Raw genomic sequence first — 20,999 nt, 5'->3', positions numbered from 1 at the left:
TGTGCTTTGGCAAAGTGGGTCGGGTTATATCCTTCCTGTTTGGCCCTGTCCGGGGGTATCATCGGATGGGGCCACAGTGTCTCCTGACCCCTCCTGTCTCAGCCTCCAGTATTTATGCTGCAGTAGTTTATGTGTCGGGGGGCTAGGGTCAGTTTGTTATATCTGGAGTACTTCTCCTGTCTTATCCGGTGTCCTGTGTGAATTTAAGTACTCTCTCTCTAATTCTCTCTTTCTTTCTCAACCAATCGAGACCCCTGCCACAGTCCCACCAGGAAGAAAAAATATAAATAAAAAATACAATTAATTCCATGTACCAACAACCAAGAGAATGAACTAAAGAAAAAAAGGAAAAGACAGAAGAAAACAGCAAACAACAATGCAAAAAATAAAAAATAAAACTAAACAATACATTTAAAACAAAGGACATCAAGGACAACTAAAATCATAACAGCAATGCCAACTGTATATGTTTGTGTGCATGTCTGGCACTATTACATGTTCAGTATATCACAAAAGTGAGTACACCCTCACATTTTTGTAAATTTTTGAGTAAATCTTTTCATGTGACAACACTGAAGAAATGACACTTTGCTACAATGTAAAGTAGTGAGTGTACAGCTTGTATAACAGTGTAAATTTGCTGTCCCCTCAAAATAACTCAACACACAGCCATTCATGTCTAAACCGCTGGCAACAAAAGTGAGTACACCCCTAAGTCCTCTAGTAAACTTTGATTAAATTTCCAATATCCCCGTCCATGTGGAAAATCTATAAGTGTTATGTGAATGCCAATTAGATGATGATCCGACCGCATTCTGTCTCCTATTAAAACATTTTTAACCTTTGATGCAAGAGAGAAAGAGACAAGAAAGTAGTCAAGACGACTAGCTTGATTAATTCTCCATGTATATCTCACTAGGCTATGTATATCAGATATACTATGTATATCTCACTCACTAGGATTTTTAGTCTCCAAATATCCACCATTTCTAATGTGTCCATAATATTTGTGATTTCCTTATGGTGATGATAGTTTGTAGAGTGATTACCTTTACGGTCCATTGAGGTACTCAACACTGTTATAGTCTCCTACCATAACAATTAGATCATTTGTTGTCTGTAAGTTCAATAAATTGGTATAAATGTTTTGAAAGAAGTCTGGATATTCCTGATTTGGATCATGTAGATTGATGAGCCAAATGTATTTTTCGTCCACTTTCATATTCAAAAGGATCCACCTTCCTTGCGAATCACTCCTGACTATTTTCACAGTCAGATCAACATTTTTGTTAATTAATATCATCACACCCTTTGAGTTCCTTTGTCCATGACAGAAACTTATTTATCCACCCCATTCCTTTTCCACACAATTAGAGTGAGTTTCCTGTAAACAGTATATGTTATATTCCTTTTCCTTTAGCCATGTAAAGACTGATTTTTTTTTATAATCTGCTAAACCGTTACAATTATAACTGGCTATATTTATTTCACCCCTTACCATAACTAGATACTATTCTCAGTCTAAATTGACCATAATTAGTGCTTGTAAAGTTACTGCCATCAGAGGTATTATGAAGGTCAAAACTAGAGCTTTCAAATGTCTGATATTTAGAATTGAAGAAATAGGTTCCCGCAATATTCGTTTTTTTCCCCTTGCCTGTTTGCCTGTGAGCCAATGCCACAGATGTTAGAACATTGAGACAAGATATTATGTGTGTAGCAAATCTGAGTAGGTTGATGTGTATGATATTGGATGTGATATAGTGAGAGTGTGTACGATGTCTAAGAGTTCATTAGAGTTACCAGCCTCAGAAATTGCAGGCTGAATAAATGCTTCACAGAGTTCAAGTAACAGACACATCTCAGCATCAACTGTTCAGAGGAGACTGTGTGAGTCAGGTCTTCATGGTCAAATTACTGAAAAGAAACCACTTATAAAGGACAAGAAACACGAGTAATGGACATTAGACCGGTGGAAATTTGTCCTTTGGTCTGGAATCCAAATTGGAGATTTTTGGTTCCAACCACTACACCGCATTTGTGAGATGCGGTGTAGGTGAACGGATGATCTCCACATGTGTATTTCCCACTGTAAAGCATGGCGGAGGAGGTGTTATAGTGTCGGTGTGCTTTTCTGGTGACACTGTCTGTGTATTTTTTTAAAATTCAAGGCACACTTAACCAGCATGGCTACCATAGCATTCTGCAGCAATATGTCATTCCATCTGGTTTGGGCTTGGTGGGACTACCTGTTTTTCAACAGGACAATAACAATAACCCAACACACCTCCAGGCTGTGTAAGGGCTATTTTACCAATAATTAGAGTGATGAAGTGCTGCATCAGATGACCTGGCCGCCACAATCCTCCAACCTCAACCAAATTGAGATGGTTTGGGATGAGTCGGACTGCAGATTGAAGGAAAAGCCGCCAACAAGTGCTCAGCATATGTGGGAGCTTCTTCAAGACTGTTGGAAAAGCATTCCAGGTGAAGCCATTTGAGAGAATACCAAGAGTGTGCAAAGCTATCATCAAGGCAAAGGGTGGCTATTTGAAGAACCTCAAATATAAAATATATTTTTATTTATTTAACACTTTTTTGGTTACTACATGATTCCATAGTTTTGATGTCTTCAATATTATTTTACAATGTAGAAAATAGTTTAAAAAACAACAACCCTTGAATGAGTTGGTGTTCTAAAACCTTTAACCGGTAGTGTACTCATGTTCATGAAATACAATTGATGGCCGTAATCACCCCCAGAAACACCTGGCTAACTTGATGGATCATGTAATCATCTGGCAAAGTTGAGTAGCTAAACAATGAACCGGGATAATCCCAAGTCATACTACTAGTGTAGCACCCCGTATTATTGGCATATTCAACAGCGTTTAAAAAAATATATTACCTCCAACAGTGTTATCTTGTGATCAAGCCATCAATGTTTTGTGATTATTGGTGTCGTAAAAATGTTAGCTAATGGGTTAGCAATTAATAGGAAATACTAATACTATCAGCTTTTTGATAAGCGGTTTTGCAAAATAAATATGTCCCGTATTATCGGCATACGGTCCCCAGTTATTGGCCAACTTACTATTTTTTAAATTACAAGGTATATCCGTTTAATTCTGTTAAAAAAAGAGACACCAACCTCGTATCCAAAGTGTTTACTAGATAGTTGACTAGTTGGCTAACCTTCCAGTAAAAAAAAATGACTTGCCTGTCAACTTTTAGAATTTTACAATATACAGTGTGTCCCACAAAATGTGTATATATATTACTTTTTTGAAAACAGATAGCTAGAAGGGTGTCTTTAGTCGCAAACGTACCGTTATTTTCCAGGCCATTTAAATGTTGAGCTCGAGGTGATTTTATCCTCTAACCACTAGAGAGTGTCCGAAGTTAGGGGGTGTCCAATGTTGGGGGGAAAATTAGCTACCAATAAAACATTGTCATAGCTGTAGTATGAATCTGCAGGTCGCTAAAGCTAACAACTAGGTCCAATGTTAGCTAGCTAACAATAGGCTATAACTATCAATGCAAATGTATTTTGGATTCGAATAATATTACTACACAAATCATCGCTAGCTACTGAACAGTATGCTTTAACTTGCAATAAAAATGAATTTGAAACGCATAATATCTGAAAATGTATCTAGACTCTTACATGGATGAATGCTCCACTGCAGACTGGAACCATTTAACTCAGTTTTGTTTGTAGATCATGGCTAGCGGGAAGGTTCCTGACTTTTTCTGTGACTAAACCAGATGGGCACATAATTTAAGAATTGTATTCACGGATACAATACAAGTTTGTTACTAAGGCACATGAAAGAACACATATTCCAGAAGGCATTTCTGCCCCCCCAAAAAATGTTATGTTAAAATGCCTCTCCTGTGACATATGCCTAGTTTCCTGAAACGAGTCACAAATAAAAACATATCTAACTGGTGGGATACACAAGCTACATTCCTTGCCAAATTAAGACAGTTTTATAACATTCTAAATGGACTGGTTAATTAAAGTATGGAAATACTTGTTCCACCAACGAGCTGCAGTTTTCGAATAATTGCGTCCAGTCTATTTTCCATTTTCCACAGGCTACTTTGTGATCTGCTACTGCCATTTATACTGACTGAATATATATGGGGCAATTTAGCAGTTAAGAATTGTTATCTGTAATGGTTATCATAAATTAGACATTATTGCGAACTGTTGGCATATAGGCCTAGATAAATGTGGACATATTTTCTTAAGGTCTTGTGTTCTAAAAATATCACATTTTTTTCATTCAAGTACTTGAGTTCAATATAATTTATTGTGGCAGTAGCTAAGAAAAACTGTTGTGTTCTGTTCATAAAATATGGATTCCCCCTGTGAAGAAACAGTGTAGAATTGCAGGAAATAGTTATTAAAAACAAACAAATATTTTTAAATGTTTAATTCATTCATTGTTTTTTGCACCCCCAATTTCAGACAATGAATGTTGTTTTTCTATTTCAATTTGTAATGTAAAGTAAAAGAGTGATGCAAAAACTTGAGATTGAACATCATATAGATACTAAGTATTTATACCAAGTATAGATATTTATACCAAGTATAGATATATTGAATAAGTTAATATTGTTTTAATACAGAGATACGTCACAGAGACACGTCATCAGAGTGCGCAACAGGACTCTGTACTGTCGGGTTGCTGTTAACATCAAAACATTTTCATTAAATCGATTTTAATCCAAACTAAAGTTTTGTTTCTAAGGATTCCACGACGCGGTTAGCCTTTACGGCTGGGATTGCAAGTTTGCGTTCCTTTTTTTTGCGTGTATTCCGCGAGTGCTAACTGGCTGTACTACAGCCACCTGGTCGTCGTGGGAAAGACTCATTGTTATCTTTTCATAAAAAAAACTGGCTGGAGTAAAGAGCCAATCTGGACACTAAGGAGATCCTGAGGGAAATCGACGAGTACCAACAGCTTTACGCTATGAAGGAACAACATACTCCTTCATGGAAAGATCCGAACACCTCACAAAATAACTTTAACCCAACAAGAAAAGAAAAACAGGTTCATATACAGACACGGACGATTTACTTACCTAAAAAAATGACTTTTCTGTGGCTCCTTGTACCTTGTAATCTGCCTTCTGAGCTCTGGCCCAATTGTAGACAGAATATTGTTAATTTGCTCTTGGCTCATTACTGGTGATGGCGTGCTCCATCTAGACAAAGTTCAGCAACCAGGTGGTAGCAATCTCCCTGCTGTCTCCTCTGTTGGTTGATAGGGTGCTCCCAATGTGCCTAGCTTCCTGATGGTTCTTCATATGTCTGTGAAGTTATATTTTGAAAAAGCTCATTTTTAGGTTAAAGAAAAAAATCTGTATAAACCCAAATCAAATTTATTTTTAAAGCCGTTTTTACATCAGCCGATGTCACAAAGGGCTATACAGAAACCCAGCCTAAAACCCCAAACAGCAAGCAATGCAGATGTAGAAGCACGGTGGCTAGGAAAAACTCCCTAGAAAGGCAGGAACCTCGGAAGAAACCTAGAGAGGAACCAGGCTCTGAGGGGTGTCCAGTCCTCTTCTGGCTGTGCCGGGTGGAGATTATAACAGTACATGGCCAAGGTGTTCAAACATTCATAGATAACCAGCAGGGTCAAATAATAAGAGTCACAGTGGTTGTAGAGGGAGCAACAGGTCAGCACCTCAGGAGTAAATTTCAGTTGGCTTTTCATAGCCAATCATTCAGAGTTAGAGACAGCAGGTGCAGTAGAGACACAAAAAATAAAATAATAAAACACTCCCTGATGCTTCTGTTAGGTGAGGTGTTATTCTGTAACGAGTGCGCTGAGAGTCCGGAAGCAAGTTCAGGGAGTGAGTGTCTTAATAAATAAAAGAAACAATGAATAATAATAATAATGTTTACTCCTATATTTTTTTTCTTTTTTACTTGCTAAACAAAATATCTTCCTCTGAGCTATTGTATTAGTATAAAATAATATAATGTCCCCTTTTTTTGCATACAATATAGCTGATTATTTGTATTATTTATTTTATAAAGTATTTTTTGCTCATCTTTATCAAGGGTGCCAATAGTTATGGAACCCACTGTATGTGCATCAGATGCAGTAGTATGCTGGCTTTGTCCACATTTGGGGTCAACTTGGTTCCTCCCAGAAGTATGAGAAGATTTTTCAATGTCTCGTGCCAAAAGGAATTGAGTAAGTATTTTACCTTATTTAATTAACCCTACTAGAAATATACTTTTCACAGTAACAGCATATTGGTAGTAGGCATATGGCAGTGGTGGAATGGTGTATATATAGTAGCAATGTTTAGATTTGTACATGTGCACTACAGTTTTGTAACCTAAAACTCTGGATGCAACCTTTTAAAAATAACCTCACACCCTGTAGCTTCTTACAAGAGACTTGACTAGGAAGAGTTTCCATGCACGAAGACTTCAGTTGGACTCCACTAGCAGTTTAAAAAAGGTTTTGCTGACCTTTGTCAAGTATGATACTGTATGTTTATCTGTGGAAGTGTTAATTTGTCTTCTTTGATCAAGTGAGTAGTAATGTATAAATTGTAACAAATTTGTACATTCTCTTATGTATTTTTCTGTGTTTAATTGAAGTTATTTTTGAAAACTTTCCTTCTGTGCACTTTTTGTGCCTAGGGGTAGCTTAAACTTGAACAAACCTATGAAACTTGAACATTGATTGGACATTGGTGTCATTGTGCCGTTATTTTATTGTGTTACTTTTAAAAATGTATTTAAATATATTACTTTATTTAGTAAATATTTTCTTAACTCTTAGTTTTCTTAAGGGCTTGTAAAGTAAGCATTATATCACGGTAAGGTCTACCTGTTGTATTCAGCGCATGTGACAAATAATATTTGATTTGATTTGTGGTGGAGAAAGCAGGCAGAGACGGAATGAATGACATTGCCTTTCTAAACAAAGACGGGGACAGTTTTCCTACTGAGTCCAGAAAGCAGAGCCCAGTGGTATCTGCTGCCGCCACGTTATGCGGGTATCTGGACAAGCTGAGCGGGCCACTGAAGGTCTGGAGGTCCCTCTGGTTCATATACGAAGAGAAGGAGTGTCAGCTGGTCTACTACAAGTGTGCCCAGGATGTGAATCCACTGGGATGGATTGACCTGTCCAATGCCATACTGGGAGACATACCACAGGCAGACCAGGGGACCTTCTACATTCAAACACCCGAGCGCACCTTCACCCTCAAGGTAAACTTGTCCAAGCGCAACATGTGCCTTCAGAAAGTATTCATATATGACAATAGAAAAAATAAAAATAAATTACTCACAATCTACAGCAATCCTTTAAGTGGACCACAAAAAAATATTAAATACTTAGGATAAGTTACAACAAACAAATATATAAATATATAAATATAACTCATAACTTATTCCATTTACTCAACAATAAGAAAGCAGATCTAATTAAATTGAATAATCTTCCAATAAATCGTACAGATAGAATTAACCTCTTTAGAATGGCGTGGCTGCCAAAGTTTTTGTTATCATCTCTCTCTCACTCTACGGCATCTGCTGTCTCGACCTGAATGCTCTGCTATGAAAAGCCAACTGACATTTACTCCCTTAGGTACTGACCTGTTGCACCCTCTACAACCACTGTGATTATATTTGACCCTGCTGGTCATTTATGAACATTTGAACATCTTGAAGAACAATCTGGCCTTAATAATGACCATGTACCCTTATAAAAATAAAAAATTCATGTTTTTGCGGTTTTACTTTAGTGCCTTATTGCAAACAGGATGCATGTTCTAGAATATTTGTATTCTGTATAGGCTTCCTTCTTTTCACTTTGCCATTTAGGTTAGTATTGTGTAGTAACTACAATGTTGTTGATCCATCCTCAGTTTTCTACTATCACAGCCATTAAACTCTGTAACTGTTTTAAAGTTACCATACGGCAACTGAGTTTGGAAGGGCGCCTGTATCTTTGTGTGTATTGATGCACTAATGGGTATGTTGATACACATTGGATAGTGTAATGCTTAACTTCATCATGCTCAAAGGGATATTGAATGTCTGTATTTTTTTTGTTTTACCCATGGCCTTTGCGAGGCATTAGAAAACCTCCCTGGTCTTTGTGGTTGACTGAGGAACCTAGTTATAAAGGTAGTTATAAAAAAAAAAAAGTTTAACATTATTATTGTACACAGAGTGAATCCATGCATCTTTTTATGTGACTTGTTAAAGCACATTTGTTAAGCACATTTTTTTAAACATTTTGAATAAATTTGTAAACATTTCTAAAAACATAATTCCACTTTGACACATTGTGTGCATTTCCAGCAATACGGTGCATTAAAACTAAAAGGAGACATTTTTGTGAATGGTTTAATGATGATTACAAAGAAATAACGACACAACAGGTGTCACAGTTGTTGAACTGGACGGACCAAGGCGCAGAGTGTGTTGAGTTCCACATCTTTTATATAGCTTTCAAACAATAAACAAACAACGACCGTGAACTACGTGGTGCTGAATGCACTCGCTCAAAACAATATCCCACAAACACAGGTGGGAAATGTGGCCACCTAAATATAATCCCCAATTAGAGGCAACGGTTACCAGCTGTTTCTAATTGGGAACCATACAAAACACTAACATAGAAATATTTAACTAGAAAACCCCCTAGTCACGCCCTGAACCAAGGGCTCTCTATGGTCAGGGCATGACAACAGGCTTTGCACATTTCAATATAGTGACATACATAGAAATAAATAAATAAGGAATATGAAGTCTTTCCATTGAGTGTGCAAAGTCTGATAAAGTGCAGCTCAGCAGTCCCATGAAGTAGGTCTGGTGGAGTACAGTGTACAGAGGGTTGTGGTTATAGCTGTTGGTGCTTCAAGTGGTGTTTCATCTGTGGGAAAGAGGGAAGTGCATTGAGGAAGTCTAAGGTCACAGCTGTCTATATATGTTCAACCAATGACAAGAAGAAAGTGGACTGACCAAGTTTAATGCAAATCACCCACAGCAGGACAAAGGAGTTAAATTTGGACTTTACATAGGCATCATTCCCCCAACCTCTTTAAAGTATACATTTTTCAATAGATTCTATACAAACACTGCAGAGAAGCATGCTCTGAAACAGTAAAGAGAATCAAAGGACCTCAGCTCCATTAAACCTTTAATGCTGTATTAGGTAGGCATCCCGTGGTATACCGTTTTGGGGCTATTTCTGTTTTTTTCCTCACTCCAAATGTGCTTAGAAAAGTTATTTATTTGGAAGTAAAATGTTCCCCTGAGGTCCTACTTCAGGTCATTCTCAAAACCTGTCTTGAATTTCAGGCTGTGAATTGCGAGTCTATGATATACTGGCTGAAGCAGCTCCAGTTGAAGAGGTGGCATCATGGGAACATTTCTGGAAAGCTGGGAATGGTCACCAGTCACCATGCACTACGACGATACGCCACGCTGAGTGACGTCCTCCTCAGACACACTCCGACAGGAATTCAGTCAGTATACACAAATATGAACCCTATTCATACATCTGCAAACACACACTCACACATTAAACAGAAATGGTCTTGGTTCACTCTAGAAATTTGACATAGCTTTTTAGACTGGGAGGAAATATCAGAATTTTGTATTTTATTAAGATCCCCATTGGCTGTTGCTAATGCAGCAGCTACTCTTCCTGGGATCCACACACAACATAAAACATGGCATAATACATGTTTTAAAAGACTAGAGAACAGCTCAAGGACAGAACTACATAAAAGTAATTATATTTACTCATTGATTCTTGAAGAATATAACTTAGAAATACCTCATGAGCAAAGTACAACTGTCTTACCCTATCATAACCCAAAATATAAGCTTGCTTAACTGTAATTTGAGTCTTTGTAAACAAATGTATAGTTTAAATGTTTTACATAAAAATAGTTAGTGTGTGATTATTTACTGTGTTTATGTCCATCTGTGGTTGTAGTAAGGAATACTTACTCCGGAGCCGCTCCTCCCAGGAGCTCAGCCACAGCCTCAGCTGGGAGGAACTCTGGGATCCATTCCTGCCACTCAAAGACATCCAGGCCCCTCCATATTTTGACCAGGACAAATCACGTAGGTCACTCCTAGACCACCTGATCCCCCTTTTTGGATGTTCGCGGATATGAAAGGGCTGGATAGTAGAAAGCAATATGACAGCAGCTTCATTGCGCGCAAGACTGAGGAATGGCCGTTTTGCTGCCATCAATCCAGTCTGTTTAGACCTGTGAATGCTGAGTGGATGGTGCCCGTGGGAAAGATTTTCACTATTATATTAACCACCAATGCCACCTTTGTAATTAACAGTGATTTTTTTAAGTAATTGAAAACCATTTTTCTCTTTGCACAGCTCCAAAAACAAATATTGAGCCCTCTGGGCCAAAAACACAGTGGGTCCAGGAGATAGAGGCACCAAAGGGACACCAGAGCTCCCTAAGCAGTGAGGGCTCCTCTTCTAACCCCGCAGACAAGACTGCTAGTCCACAGCAGGAAGAGCCTCCAGACACCGCCAGTCTTCAACAGGAAGTGCTCAGTCTGGCAGGCCAGGTCAAGGCCCAGAAGGTGAGGTCTGGAATAACATAACGACTCAGTCCTGGAATATTTCTGTATCAGTAAAAAAAGCTAAACTCAGCTATACATCGAAAGTGTCTATATAGCCCTATATTTCTCTGAGGTACATGTCAAACATTTTACCCAAGATCATGTTAATTAGACAACTGTTGACAACTGTTGACACATTGTACTATAGCGACCACCTGCTGGGTGTCACATCAAAGACTGTCCCTGTAATCTCTGATGTCACATCCTTTTTAGGATCTAGTATCCCTGTTGCAGAAGGCCCTGGAGTTGGCCCAGCAGGAGAAATTGACTCCTGCAGTAGAGTCCCCGAGGTCGGAGTGTGAATGGAAGAGTTCCAACTCACAACCATGGAATCAAGGCGAGTGCAACACAGATCATTCGTATGGCCTGCAGGTTGCGCCACTGCTGAGGCACGACTGTGTGGCCGAATCTCAGGATCACCTCCGGCTACTGGCTGAGAGGAACCAGGCTGAGAGAGAGTTGGTCCTCCGTCTGTCCCAACAAGTGGCTGAGAGTTTGGCCGACCCCCAGCGAAGCCTCGTCCGCGGTTGGACTGTCCTTGAAACGCAGGAGCAGCTGAGACAGGAGATTAGGAATCTTAAGGTGGGGAAGGTTTCAATGGCTTAGTGGACTAGCTAGCTAGAGCATGGGGCTGTAAGTCACTTTAGTTGAAGGCTTCCACTTAAATTACCAGTATTGGGAGGATCAAGATGGACATATCTTAGTAGAGTGAAGCCCGTATTCAATCAAACCTGCCGTTGCAATATTTATGCAGCATCAAAGAACTATTGCAAGCACACACCCACTCACTAACTCACATTCTGGAAGATGGAGGGGAGTCTCTGATGTTTTTTCAGTTGTGAAATAGTTCCTACAACAATAACAGTATATCAAACAATAATTCAGGAGCAACCTCTGTAAACTTGAAATACACTTTATAAATGTACTGAAGGCATTAAGTTTAAATGCTCTCTTCCCTCCCCAAGGACAACATTGAGGCCTACAAGACTCAGAATACTTACTTGAACGCAGAGATCTACAAGTTAACCAAAGAATGGAGGAAGAGTACAGAACAAGAGAAGTGCTTGATGATAAAGGTACCTGCTGCTGCATGACATTTACAAGACCTGACTTTGATGTTGCATTGTAGAATGTGTAGTATACTTTTGTGGCTTTTATTGAGGCATTTTTCTTTTATTGGTATTTCCAGCATGATTCACTAGGTTTGCTGCAGGTAGAACATTCTAAGAAATGTTCTTTATTTGATGCAAGCCATCTCCAATCAATCAATCAATCAATCAATCAATCAATGTCTGGTTGGGTGTGTCTTTGGTAGGGGGGATCACCTAAAAGCCAATTTATGCTTGATCCGGAATTGTGGTCCGAGGCTCCATATTGAGGGTGTGATGCATTTGCGGAGCCTCTGGAGGCATGCAGAGGCTAAATTGAGCTCTGTACCACATCGTCGTGTGCCTCCCAAATTTTGTAACAATGCGGAGGGCTTTGTATAGTTCTGCATTGACATGATTGATTGACCGTAGGTCCAGCATAAACAGACACTCTTCCTTCACAACAGCTCTGCTCAGAAGCTCTGTGCTGCTGCGCGAAGAGCAGGAGGTATGATTGTCCTGACTTCTGCAGAGACTGTATCACAGTAAATGTTGCACAGCCAATGCAGACATCAGCTTGACCCTGCAGCGTCTTTAAGCCAGGGGAGATGTAGGCAGAGACGGAAGAGGAAGCGATTAGACCAGACCCAGCTGCTATTGCATTGTCGTCACTAGTTACCACAGCCACAAAGTCTAAACCCTGCCTATTTCTACAATTTATCTTCTTAAAATCTATACCTAACCACACTGCTAACCTTATGCCTAACCCTAACCTTAAATTATGACCAAATATTTTAGTTTTCATGAATATATACAATATTGGCCATTTTGACTTTGTGGCTGTGGTAACTAGTGGAAAACCCTATTGCATTGGTGTCTATGGGAGACAAACCCAGTTAAGTAGACCGGAACTTTGCCTGGGGACCAGACAGTGAATGTCTAAATACACTGTCTGGAACATGATTCTAGAAATGGTCTTCTACAAGCCGGAATTTTGAAAACAATTATATTTGAACTTACTCTGTCGATTGTCAATGGTGTTGGTCCTTCAGCTGCTCATCATTTGAGAAAAAATATCCACAGGAAAGTATTGTTTACCCAACTTTTTAGATCACCGTACTGAAGTTGACATTTCACCTGACACATGCGCACAACCATGTAAACACCTGAAAGACTTTAGTTAGTATGCATGGTTCGCATTATATACTAACATGTACCTTTGGTAAAGCACATATTGACTACCACACACATAGACCTGCGTATTGAAGTTGGTTTAATAATAATTTCCTTGGGATATTTTGTCTCAAATTTCTACCAACACCACAGACAATTGGCAAAGTTGACATTTTATTTTATTCAACATTCGTGACAGACAAGAAACGTTTAGGATTTTTCTATGTAAATGTGTGTGGCGTTGTCTACATAATTTGAAGCGGAACTGGCATTTTTTTCCAATGGTAAACAGCCTGAGTGAACATCATCTATCCACCATCTTTGGTTTTGGTCTGCTAATCATAATCGCACTAAGCGTATTTGGCATTGATTTGATTTGATTTTGATTTGATTTTGATTTGATTTTGATTTGACTTGATTTGAATACTATTTGGAGATCAGTGATTCTACACCCCCCCACCAAACACACACGCACAACCAGACATTGATTGATTGAATCCTAGGATTTTCTACATGCAGCAAACCTAGTGGATCATGCTAGAAATAATGGTAAAAGCATGGTGTCTAAAAAATCCCCAAAAGCATTTCTTTTTTTGAGACAATAAGTACTGTATGTATTTGTAGTATGCTTAAATCCAGATGAGTAGCAGTGTACCTTGTAAATTGTTACATTCCTTCTTCCTCTTGTGTATGTGAATGTGTCAGTGTGCCCATCTGGAGGCCAAGGTGTTCCGGATGGAGAGCAGGTCTCTGACAGTACTCTTCAAGCTACAGGAGAGCAGAGGTTTGGAGAGACACAGGGAAGCCATAAAGACCCTGATCACCGACACTCTTCGGGAGGGCGGGAGGGACATTCTGGAACTGAACCCTGCCAGGTGTGTGTGTGTGTGTGTGTGTGTGTGTGTGTAGCATTAATTGAAAAATGTTCAGGTAAGTTAACCTCAGTAAGAGTGTTCATTGTAATCACACTTATGATTCCTATCATTTCTTGTGAGTACTTGTTGGTAAAGTTAAGTGATGCTAATCATGAGAAAATACAAAGAACTTCCTAGCAGAGTTAATGAGCTGTTGTCATTTGTGTGTTGTGTAGGGAATATGATGAGTATGGGTTTAGAATCTCCACTGACATCCAAATGGATGATATGAAGCTGCTGGCCAAACTGCAAGCATTAGGGATTCATTCCCACGATCCCCCACAACAACAGAATGATGGGGAAGAGGAGAGGGACAGCGAGCGTCTTTGGGGCCGCTGGGCACAGCACTTTGATGGCAGACGATCAGACAAGGCGGTGGCCTCTCCGAAGCTGAAGGGGCTTCTGAGAAAGGGCGTGCCGTACCACTACAGGCGTCGTGTGTGGCGCTGGATAGTGTGGAGCCGCACCCGCTCCCTGAGAGAGCGCCAGCCCCACTGGTACCAACAGATATGCTTTAGGAGCCAGGCTGCTTCGGCCCACCGGGTCTCGCAGCAGATCTGGTTGGACCTGGAGACCACTCTGACAGGGAACCGCCACTTCTCCTTCCCCGCCAAGCGTGCCGTCCGGCAGCTACATCGTATCCTCCTAGCCTTTTCTTGTCATAACCGGTCTGTCGGCTACTGCCAGGGCCTCAACAGGTACATTCAAAGACTTTAAAAAAAATCCTATTTTTTTTGTTGATATCTTCTGTAATATAGAAAATATATAAAAAACTTCCATTGTTTAACTAACTTCGTGGAGTAAAACAATTGTACACTTCAGTACTGTGTCAGTAACTGAACTGAACAAAAATATAAATGCAACATGCAGCAATCTCAAAGATTTTACTGAGTTCCATATGAGGAAATCTGTCAATTTAAATAAATTCATTAGGCCTTAATCTATGGATTTCACATAACTGGGAAGACAGATATGTATCTGTTAGTCACAGATGCCTTAAAAAAATTTGCCTAAGAATGGGCCTCAGGATCTCGTCACGGTACTTTTGTGCATTCAAATTGTCAATGATAAAATGCAACTGTGTTTGTTGTCTGTAGTTTAAGCCTGCCCATACCATAATCCCACCGCCACCATAGGGCACTCTGTTCACAACGTTGACATCAGCAAACTGCTTGCACACACAGCTCCATACACATGGTCTCCAGTTGAGGCCGGTTAGATTTTATTGGTCACATACACATGGTTAGCAGATGTTAATGCGAGTGTATCGAAATGCTTGTGCTTCTAGTTCTGACCATGCAGTAATATCTAACAAGTAATCTAACAATTTCACAACAACTACCTTTTACACACAAGTGTAAAGTAATGAATAAGAATATGTACATATAAATATATGGATGAGCGATGGCCGAATGGCATAGGCAAGATGCAGTAGACGGTATAGAGTACAGTATATACATGTGAGATGAGTAATGTAGGGTATGTAAACATTATATAAAGTGGCATTGTTTAAGGTGACTAGTAATACATTTATTCCATCCAATTTTTAATTATTAAAGTGGCTAGAGATTTGAGTCAGTATGTTGGCAGCAACCACTCAATGTTAGTGATGGTTGTTCAACAGACTGATGGCCTTGAGATAGAAGCTGTTTTTCAGTCTCTCGATCCCAGCTTTGATGCACCTGTACTGACCTCGCCTTCTGGATGATAGCGGGGTGAACAGGCAGTGGCTCGGGTGGTTGTTGTCCTTGATGATCTTTTTGGCCTGGTGTAGGTGGGTGGTGTAGGTGTCCTGGAGGGCAGGTAGTTTGCCCCCGGTGATGCGTTGTGCAGACCTCACCACCCTCTGGAGAGCCTTATGGTTGTGGGCGGAACAGTTGCCGTACCAGGCGGTGATACAGCCTGACAGGATGCTCTCGATTGTGCATCTGTCAAAGTTTGTGAGTTTGGTTGGTGACAAGACAAATTTCTTCAGCGTCCTGAGGTTGAAGAGGCGCTGTTGCGCCTTCTTCACCATGCAGTCTGTGTGGGTGGACCATTTCAGTTTGTCCGTGATGTGAACGCCGAGGAACTAAACACTTTCCACCTTCTCCACTACTGTCCTGTCGAAGTGGATAGGGGGTGCCAAATTCTCTAAAATTCGTTGGAGATGGCTTATGGTAGAGAAATTAACATTCAATAGTCCTGGTAGACACTCCTGCAGTCAACATGCCAATTGCACTCTCCCTCAAAACTTGAGACATCTGTGAGATTGTGTTGTGTGACAAAACTGCACATTTGAATGGCCTTTTATTCAAAATCAAATCAAATCAAATCAAATTGATTTGTCACATACACATGGTTAGCAGATGTTAATGCGAGTGTAGCGAAATGCTTGTGCTTCTAGTTCCGACAATGCAGTAATAACGAACAAGTAATCTAACTAACAATTCCCCCAAAAAACTACTGTCTTATACACAGTGTAAGGGGATAAAGAATATGTACATAAGGATATATGAATGAGTGAGTGATGGTACAGAGCAGCATAGGCAAGATACAGTAGATGATATCGAGTACAGTATATACATATGAGATGAGTATGTAAACCAAGTGGCATAGTTAAAGTGGCTAGTGATACATGTATTACAAGGATGCAGTCGATGATATAGAGTACAGTATCTACGTATGCATATGAGATGAATAATGTAGGGTAAGTAACATTATATAAGGTAGCATTGTTTAAAGTGGCTAGTGATATATTTACATCATTTCCCATCAATTCCCATGATTAAAGTGGCTGGAGTAGAGTCAGTGGCATTGACAGTGTGTTGGCAGTAGCCACTCAATGTTAGTGATGGCTGTTTAACAGTCTGATGGCCTTGAGATAGAAGCTGTTTTTCAGTCTCTCGGTCCCAGCTTTGATGCACCTGTACTGACCTCGCCTTCTGGATGACAGCGGGGTGAACAGGCAGTGGCTCGGGTGGTTGATGTCCTTGATGATCTTTATGGCCTTCCTGTAGCATCGGGTGGTGTAGGTGTCCTGGAGGGCAGGTAGTTTGCCCCCGGTGATGCGTTGTGCAGACCTCACTACCCTCTGGAGAGCCTTACGGTTGAGGGCGGTGCAGTTGCCATACCAGGCGGTGATACAGCCCGCCAGGATGCTCTCGATTGTGCATCTGTAGAAGTTTGTGAGTGCTTTTGGTGACAAGCCGAATTTCTTCAGCCTCCTGAGGTTGAAGAGGCGCTGCTGCGCCTTCTTCACGATGCTGTCTGTGTGAGTGGACCAATTCAGTTTGTCTGTGATGTGTATGCCGAGGAACTTAAAACTTGCTACCCTCTCCACTACTGTTCCATCGATGTGGATGGGGGGGTGTTCCCTCTGCTGTTTCCTGAAGTCCACAATCATCTCCTTAGTTTTGTTGACGTTGAGTGTGAGGTTATTTTCCTGACACCACACTCAGAGGGCCCTCACCTCCTCCCTGTAGGCCGTCTCGTCGTTGTTGGTAATCAAGCCTACCACTGTTGTGTCGTCCGCAAACTTGATGATTGAGTTGGAGGCGTGCGTGGCCACGCAGTCGTGGGTGAACAGGGAGTACAGGAGAGGGCTCAGAACGCACCCTTGTGGGGCCCCAGTGTTGAGGATCAGCGGGGAGGAGATGTTGTTGCCTACCCTCACCACCTGGGGGCGGCCCGTCGGGAAGTCCAGTACCCAGTTGCACAGGGCGGGGTCGAGACCCAGGGTCTCGAGCTTGATGACGAGCTTGGAGGGTACTATGGTGTTGAATGCCGAGCTGTAGTCGATGAACAGCATTCTCACATAGGGATTCCTCTTGTCCAGATGGGTTAGGGCAGTGTGCAGTGTGGTTGAGATTGCATCGTCTGTGGACCTATTTGGGCGGTAAGCAAATTGGAGTGGGTCAAGGGTGTCAGGTAGGGTGGAGGTGATATGGTCCTTGACTAGTCTCTCAAAGCACTTCATGATGACGGATGTGAGTGCTACGGGGCGGTAGTCGTTTAGCTCAGTTACCTTAGCTTTCTTGGGAACAGGAACAATGGTGGCCCTCTTGAAGCATGTGGGAACAGCAGACTGGTATAGGGATTGGTTGAATATGTCCGTAAACACACAGGCCAGCTGGTCTGCGCATGCTCTGAGGGCGCGGCTGGGGATGCCGTCTGGGCCTGCAGCCTTGCGAGGGTTAACACGTTTAAATGTCTTACTCACTTCGGCTGCAGTGAAGGAGAGGCCGCATGTTTTCGTTGCAGGCCGTGTCAGTGGCACTGTATTGTCCTCAAAGCGGGCAAAAAAGTTGTTTAGTCTGCCTGGGAGCAAGACATCCTGGTCCGTGACTGGGCTGGGTTTCTTCCTGTAGTCCGTGATTGACTGTAGACCCTGCCACATGCCTCTTGTGTCTGAGCCGTTGAATTGAGATTCTACTTTGTCTCTGTACTGGCGCTTAGCTTGTTTGATAGCCTTGCGGAGGGAATAGCTGCACTGTTTGTATTCAGTCATGTTACCAGACACCTTGCCCTGATTAAAAGCAGTGGTTCGCGCCTTCAGTTCCACACGAATGCTGCCATCAATCCACGGTTTCTGGTTGGGGAATGTTTTAATCGTTGCTATGGGAACGACATCTTCAATGCACGTTCTAATGAACTCGCACACCGAATCAGCGTATTCGTCAATGTTGTTGGCTGACGCAATACGAAACATCTCCCAGTCCACGTGATGGAAGCAGTCTTGGAGTGTGGAGTCAGCTTGGTCGGACCAGCGTTGGACAGACCTCAGCGTGGGAGCTTCTTGTTTTAGTTTCTGTCTGTAGGCAGGGATCAACAAAATGGAGTCGTGGTCAGCTTTTCCGAAAGGGGGGCGGGGCAGGGCCTTATATGCATCGCGGAAGTTAGAGTAACAATGATCCAGGGTCTTTCCACCCCTGGTTGCGCAATCGATATGCTGATAAAATTTAGGGAGTCTTGTTTTCAGATTAGCCTTGTTAAAATCCCCAGCTACAATGAATGCAGCCTCCGGATAAATCGTTTCCAGTTTGCAGAGAGTTAAATAAAGTTCGTTCAGAGCCATCGATGTGTCTGCTTGGGGGGGGATATATACGGCTGTGATTATAATCGAAGAGAATTCTCTTGGTAGATAATGCGGTCTACATTTGATTGTGAGGAATTCTAAATCAGGTGAACAGAAGGATTTGAGTTCCTGTATGTTTCTTTCATCACAAGGTGCAACTGTGTAATGATCATGCTGTTATGTAATGATCATGCTGTCATCTTCTTGATATGCCACACCTGTCAGGTGGATGGATTACCTTGGCGAAGGAGAAATGCTCACTAACAGTAAACTAACAATAAACAAATGTCTGCACAACATTTTAGAGAAATACATTTTTGTGCGTATGGAACATTTCTGGGATCTTTTATTTTAGCTCATGAAACATGGGACCAACACTTCACATGTTGCGTTTATATTTTTGTTCCATGTAGGGTTCCATGCAATTGGCAACAGATATTATAGATATACAGTGCCTTTGGAAAGTATTCAGACCACTTGACTTAATACAGTTAAAGCCTTTTTCTAAAATGTATTCAATCTTTTTTTCCCAGAAATCTACACACACCCAATACAAAGCGAAAACAGGTTTTTAGAAATGTTAAAAAACAGATACCTTATTTACATAAGTATTAAGACCCTTTGCTATGAGACTCGAAATTGAGCTCAGGTACAAGTATCCTGTTTCCATTGATCATCCTTGAGATGTTTCTACAACTTGATTGGAGTCCACCTGTGGTAAATTCAATTGATTGGACATGATTTGGAAAGGCACACACCTGTCTATATAAGGTCCAGTTGACAGTGCATGTCAGAGCAAAAACCAAACCATGAGGTCGAAGGAATTGTCCGTAGAGCTCTGAGACAGGATTGTGTCAAGGCACAGATCTGGGGAAGTGTACCAAAACATTTCTGCAGCATTGAAGGTCCCCAAGAACACAGTGGCCTTCATCGTTCTTAAATGGAAGAAGTTTGGAACGACCGTCCACCCGGTCAAACTGAGCAATCAGGGGAGAAGGGCCTTGGTCAGGGAGAGACCAAGAACCCGATGACCACTCTAAAAGAGCTCCAGCGTTCCTCTGTGGAGATGGGAGAACCTTCCAGAAGGACAACCATCTCTGCAGCACTCCACCAATCAAGCCTTTATAGTAGAGTGGCCACACGGAAGCCACACCTCAGTAAAAGGCAGATGAAAGCCCGCTTGGAGTTTGCCAAAAGGCACCTAAAGATATCAGACCATGAGAAACAAGATTCGCTGGTCTGATGAATCCAAGATTGAACTCTTTGGCATGAATGCCCAGCGTCAGGTCTGGAGGAAACCTGGCACCATCCCTACGGTGAAGCATGGTGTTGGCTTTGGGGATGTTTTTCAGTGGCAGGGACTGGGAGACTAGTCAGGATCCAGGGAAATATGAACAGAGCAAAGTACAGAGAGATCCTTGATGAAAACCAGCTCCAGAGTGCTCAGGTCCTCAGACTGGGGCGAAGGTTAATCTTCCAACAGGACAATGACCCTAAGCACACAGCCAAGACAAAGTAGGAGTGGCTTCGGGACAAGTTTCTGAATGTCCTTGAGTGGCCCAGCCAGAGTCCGGGTTTGAACCCGAATGAACATCTCTGGAGAGACCCGAAAATAGCTGTTTAGTGACACTCCCCAATCAACCTGAAATTAACTTTTGAACGTAACAAAATTATGAAACATCAAGGGGTCTGAATGCTTTCCAAATTTACTGTATTATAAAAATCTGCTTAAAGAAAACATGTGCATTTTCCCATTCAGTTGTGTGTTTCCACCAAACGGACTTGGGTGGTGACTTTCAATGTGTTTCCAACACATTTTCAACTCTACCGATAGTTTTGTCACAAACTGTTGTGTTGAATAGCAAATGTGCCAACTCTGGTCTTGGCATGTGCAGTCCAGCCAACAACTTGCATACACAGTGCGGGTAGGCTAGTCTACATGATGAGATTATTATGGATAATTAGCGAGAATATTTTTGTCAAACTGCAGTCAAGCATTGATCATCATGTCAGCAGAATAAGCCCCTCAATATTTATCAGAATCATCACCATGCACTTTCACCACCCTGTGAAGTTCATCATAACTTACTTCACCATACCCTCACTTGACTCCAAGTTAA

General features: G+C 41.3%; 2 protein-coding genes across 11 annotated transcripts in view; one reads left to right on the top strand and one right to left on the bottom strand.

Annotated features, from left to right (window-relative positions):
- LOC109901021 (dnaJ homolog subfamily A member 1-like) overlaps nucleotides 1-5,114 on the bottom strand; it is a 36,942-nt gene extending 31,828 nt beyond the window's left edge. The window contains exon 1 of the mRNA XM_031837578.1: nucleotides 5,095-5,114. The gene's annotated coding sequence lies outside the window, so the exon portion shown is untranslated. The remainder of the gene's footprint in view (nucleotides 1-5,094) is intronic.
- LOC109901019 (TBC1 domain family member 2A) overlaps nucleotides 4,648-20,999 on the top strand; it is a 75,928-nt gene continuing 59,576 nt past the window's right edge. For 3 of the 10 annotated variants that reach the window (XR_004211958.1, XM_031837575.1, XM_031837572.1), the window contains exons 1-10: nucleotides 4,648-5,063; nucleotides 6,083-6,218; nucleotides 6,924-7,249; nucleotides 9,350-9,516; nucleotides 9,993-10,123; nucleotides 10,398-10,609; nucleotides 10,862-11,230; nucleotides 11,614-11,724; nucleotides 13,615-13,784; nucleotides 14,000-14,521. Coding sequence is in view for 9 of the 10 variants with exons in the window: in XM_031837575.1 (XP_031693435.1) it covers nucleotides 4,983-5,063; nucleotides 6,083-6,218; nucleotides 6,924-7,249; nucleotides 9,350-9,516; nucleotides 9,993-10,123; nucleotides 10,398-10,609; nucleotides 10,862-11,230; nucleotides 11,614-11,724; nucleotides 13,615-13,784; nucleotides 14,000-14,521 (2,225 nt within the window). In the remaining variant the exon portion in view is untranslated. The other 7 variants (XM_031837574.1, XM_031837573.1, XM_020496994.2 and 4 more) reach the window with 7 other exon arrangements.

This window comes from Oncorhynchus kisutch, linkage group LG12, assembly GCF_002021735.2.
Source record: "Oncorhynchus kisutch isolate 150728-3 linkage group LG12, Okis_V2, whole genome shotgun sequence".
Lineage (NCBI taxonomy): Eukaryota > Metazoa > Chordata > Actinopteri > Salmoniformes > Salmonidae > Oncorhynchus > Oncorhynchus kisutch.
This window is presented reverse-complemented; position numbering and strand designations above follow the sequence as displayed.